The 4,507-nt window shown below is 35.3% G+C and overlaps 1 protein-coding gene across 1 annotated transcript; it reads right to left on the reverse strand.

The window, feature by feature from the left end:
* Window positions 1-304: 304 nt before the first annotated feature.
* LOC147569148 (uncharacterized) lies at window positions 305-3,120 on the reverse strand. Its single transcript, XM_086655596.1, has 6 exons — window positions 2,681-3,120; window positions 2,186-2,434; window positions 1,929-2,102; window positions 1,656-1,762; window positions 1,229-1,533; window positions 305-1,115 (listed from the first exon to the last, which is right to left on the reverse strand). Exons 1-6 carry the CDS (start codon window positions 2,903-2,905, stop codon window positions 487-489), a joined length of 1,689 nt encoding a protein of 562 aa, XP_086511722.1. The 5' UTR covers window positions 2,906-3,120; the 3' UTR covers window positions 305-486.
* Between the last annotated feature and the right edge of the window lie 1,387 nt (window positions 3,121-4,507).

Consider the following 4,507-nt stretch of genomic DNA (forward strand, 5'->3'; position numbering starts at 1 on the left):
ATGCTCGGTTATGGTCCATGAACAAATGGGTCCGCACAGATTGGGTTGATAGTGCCAGCTTAAGAACCCGCCAGGCGCCAGAGCCCGATAAAGGGGACGTTCCGGCCCAGTATGACCTAAAACTAGTTGTTCGGGGCCAACACGGTTGGGCAACTCTATTAGGTTATGCTGGAAACAAAGTTAGACTGTAAGTAGTGTTTTGTTTGATTTCCGAATGTTTCTTGATAGCCAATTTGGGCGAATTTTGGGCCCATTTGAGTCGGATTTAGAAAATACGAAAAGAAAATCAAACTCTTCTTCTCAATTTACAAAGACAAGAAAAACAACGGTTGGAATTTTATATTGACAGACTTGATTCATACATAATGAAACTTCATTCGTACGACTTGTTTGTCCATGGAAGAAGAGTATAACTATATTTCATATTACTCTAACTAGACCTGCAAAAACATCAATAAAATCAAAACCACCAAATTTTATGGTTTACTACCAAAACTTCTGCACTTGATGATCATTATATCTAATTCCAACATTCTTTATCGGTGATGCTTCAAGTTCTAAATAGGGAAACGGTGGAACACTTTGTAGTTCCATGACCGTATTCTTATTAACATGAAAATGGGTACCTAGAATTCCGTCGTTACTACCATGCGACTGATTAGTACTACTTGGGCTCGTCCAACTGTTAGAATTTTCGCAGTTCGGGTACTCTAAACATGTTTCGTTGTGGTGGCATAGATTTTGTTCGTTTCCTGCAGCCTCGAGTAGGCAATCCATAGACCTTATTTTCGCCAAAACCATCGGATCATCGTTAAATATTGGTGCAATTGGTTCATGTAATAAATGGTTAGCAATGGCATTGAGTTGCCACCCATTCGAATCAAGTGTGTTGTTTGTGTTCCCAAATGAATTTTGTTGAGATAATTCGTCACGAGGAACAAAAGAATGAACTTGAACTTGGTTCATTGGAAAAACCAAGGGTGGGTTTTGGACTTGGTTTTCTTCTCCCCTTGACATGTAACCCCAATCTTGATTTTCTTCATTGGTGAAGGGATTCCTCTGTTTTTGGATTGCTTGGTACCCCATATTTTCTTCCATAACTAGATCACCCATGGCTGAAAATCAAAAGTAAACAAGATCGCGTAAACGAAAAGTACAAAAGATCAAGAACATGAGTTTGATATTGAAGATTTTGAAAAGAAAAGATACAATTTGTTTGGGTTCATACCTTGGATATGTGCAATTTGGTTTCTAGGGGTAATTGGTGGTCTAGGAATGAACTTTGGAACTTCATAATAAGGATAGAAGGTATGGTTCTGGATGTCTGGTTGTGAAAACCGCAACATAGATTCTTCTTGATTTCCATCAAAATTCAGATATAAATCTTGATACTCATCATGTTTTGGTTGAAAGAATGGCGATTTTGAAGAAGGAAAAGGGCTTTGACTCAACATTAACAACCGCTTATCGGATTGTAGAAGCTTTTCATAGTGCTTTTCCAGGGTTCCTTCGGGGAAAACAACATAATGCCTCCTAAAAACCCGTCCGATTATTAGCCACAGTGTCACACATAAGAAATTAGAAAATGAAAAATATGATGAATTCTACATCAATTTAGTATCGAAGGAAATAAGTAAACTTCAAGTTATTGGTACCTGCATATTGGTGCTTGGCCTCCTGTAAAGTCTATTGAAGGTTGCCAAAGTGTGTGCTTTCGAGGTTGTGGATTCGTTTCTTTGTAGAATAGAGGAGGACTACTTAACTGAAAAACCATCAAAAAGATTTGTACTTTCATTAATACAAAATAGACTATAGTCTTTATATCCTCAATTGAAGCTTTAGCCGACACGTTTATATCATCGAATCCACAAGAATGAGAATATATTATTGAATCCACAAGAATGAGAATTTAGAAAATGAAGTCTAACCTCTAATTCTAGGGTTCCCGGTTCGTTATCGTTAAAGACGGCTCTGATTGCAGAAATATTGGACCATTGAATTTCGATTTTACTCTTTAATCCGCCGTCCAACACTTCCCACACAATTTTACGCTTGGCGTAATAACACTTAGCAACCAAGTCTCCTTCATGCTTAGCAACTCTCTGCAAAAGAAAATAAAGTTCAATTCTAAAATCTTCTTTATTTTCTTGTTCATGAAAGTTGAATAGGAGAGAAGATAACATACCTTCCAGTCCCCGATTCTTAGCAATGTTGCCCTAAAATTTGAAGCTTTCAACTTCTCTGATTGATGTTCAGTGGGAAAATTAGTAGCTTTAATATTTGGACTTCCATTGTTGTTAGTTTGATTCAATGAAGAAGCTTTTTTCCCTTGAGATACTATGTTCTCAATAAGGTCTATAAATGATGGAGTCTTTCTTAGTGTCAACCCAAGAGGTGTTGATTGCCCTCCAAATGGATTAATGGTTCTTCCATCCTTCAATAGAATATGTATCACATTAGAGAGAGAGAGAGAGAGAGAGAGAGAGAGAGAGAGAGAGAGAGAACCCATTAAATGAAAGAAAACCCATGCAAACAAAACCCATTAAAACCCTTAAACCCATTAAATGAAATCATGAAAGATCACAATGGAGATTGAAAATACAAATAAAGAAAAACAAGAATTGAAAACAGAGAAAGCTAAGATAGTAAAACAGAGAAGATTAACCTTAATTAAACTCACCTGTTGTTGATTAGAAGCTGTCTTTAATCTAATCCTTTTAGAATCAGCTTCAATGTTATCAAAATCAAGATAATCATAATCTTTTACACAAGTAGTATTAATTGAATTCTGTAATTGTTGATTATCTAAAACAGAAAACTCAACAAACCCATTACTCATCTTCTTCATCTTATCATTATTATTATCCCAGAAGCTAAATCCATTTGAATATGTTTCTTGAACCATATCTGATTTGAATCTTATTTCAAATACCCAGATTGTTTGTTTGTTTGTATTTTATCTATTGAATAGGTTGGAAGGTAAGAGGATGCGAAAAACAGACTTATATAAACAGAGAGGCAAATTGAAGTACTTAAATAAGGGGAAGGAAGAAATCTCTCTCTCTCTCTAAAAAACTCTCTTGTTTCTCTCTCTATCTTGGGGTAGTGACAGGTTTAACTGAAAATGTTTGACAACCCAATCATCTCTTATTATTAGAAGTCCCCGATTGACTAAGACGTTTTTGACACGATTGACCGCCGATTGTGTCGTTTGTACTTAAACATGATTTGTCATTTCGTTTCTCTCTCTCTCTCTCTCTCTCTCGATTTTTCACTTCCGTTTTTTGTGGAAGGTGAAAAACGTGAGTTATTTACCAATAGTTTGTTATTATATTTTGTTTTCTTTTAACCACAAGGAGTTATTTTTACCCGAATAATTAACTAACTTTTCTAATAGGGAATTTTGGATTTTTTTGCCAGCTTTTTGGGGAAAGCTAAATATTTTCCGGGGTTTGAAATTTTAAAAGGGATATGTACAATTTTTAAAATTTTCGGGAAAATAAATTTTAAGAGGAATTTTTTTTTTTCATGGTTGCTGGCCGGGAAATTTTTCGGCCGGCGACCTGTCTGAGAAGAGAGAGAGAGTGGTGGGGAGAGAGAAGATGAGGTGGAGAGAGAGAAGTGAGGTGGAGATAGAGAGAGGTGAGGTGGCATGAGAAACTATTTTGGTTTCCCAAAATAAAATTGTCATACAAAATTGACCAAGTTTTCACACCCCGGAAACTATTTTGCTTTCTCCAAAGCGCTGGCCTTTTTTTACCACTTTTATTTTTAAGGTCAGATTGAATATAATTGTTTGACCTAAGTCAATCAACAGTCAATAGAGATGTATTTTCTTAATTTGGATTTTATAGAAACAACATTTGACAATTCTGTTTATTGTTTTTGAAATTTAAAAGCTACATCAATTAGTGTATATATATCACAAGTTTTATTGTAGTTAATCTTTATATGTAGAGGGTTGACAAGAAGTATACTGCACTGAAAAATCTATATAATTCGTGAAATATCACATGCATTTATCGTATCATACTGAAACCACACCATAAGACAATGATTTTCATATGGGAGTAAAGTTATATGGATTGAAAAAAAATTATGTTTTTTCTTTTGAGTGAAAAAAATAACTTATATTCACTATAGCCAAAATCTGTTATTTGTAAGAAAAATTTCAGAACAAAAACAATTTATTTTAATTCTGTAAATAATTGAACAGAAGAAATGTATTTTCCATAAGAATGAATTTACCACGTCATCTTATTGTATTTTGTCATACGTGGATTGAGACGGCTGAAGTGAAACGTGTCAGTGAATGATTGGCTTAAGGTTACGTTGTGAAAGTAACCAGCCGTCTCCCGAGCGTCACGCAAGCATGCGGGACCCATAACTACCAAAGCCCCAGCTGGGTCCCAAAGTCCACGTTGGAATATTAAAACATTATCTTTGTCTTTGAGGGTTTGAGCTCATCATATTTAGGGCGTAAGCTAATATGACAGTGACATTGTTT

This window comes from Eschscholzia californica, unplaced genomic scaffold (assembly GCF_041429995.1).
Source record: "Eschscholzia californica isolate CP2 unplaced genomic scaffold, dmEscCali1.0.p SCAF_1, whole genome shotgun sequence".
Classification (NCBI taxonomy): Eukaryota; Viridiplantae; Streptophyta; class Magnoliopsida; order Ranunculales; family Papaveraceae; genus Eschscholzia; species Eschscholzia californica.

Coding starts and splice junctions, on each gene's coding strand:
- LOC147569148 (XM_086655596.1), bottom strand. CDS start 2,905: ATGGTTCAAGAAACATATTCAAATGGATTTAGCTTCTGGGATAATAAT. Junction 2,435..2,680: donor CAGCTTCTAATCAACAACAG/GTGAGTTTAATT, acceptor ATTCTATTGAAG/GATGGAAGAACCATTAATCC. Junction 2,103..2,185: donor TAAGAATCGGGGACTGGAAG/GTATGTTATCTT, acceptor TTTCTTTTGCAG/AGAGTTGCTAAGCATGAAGG.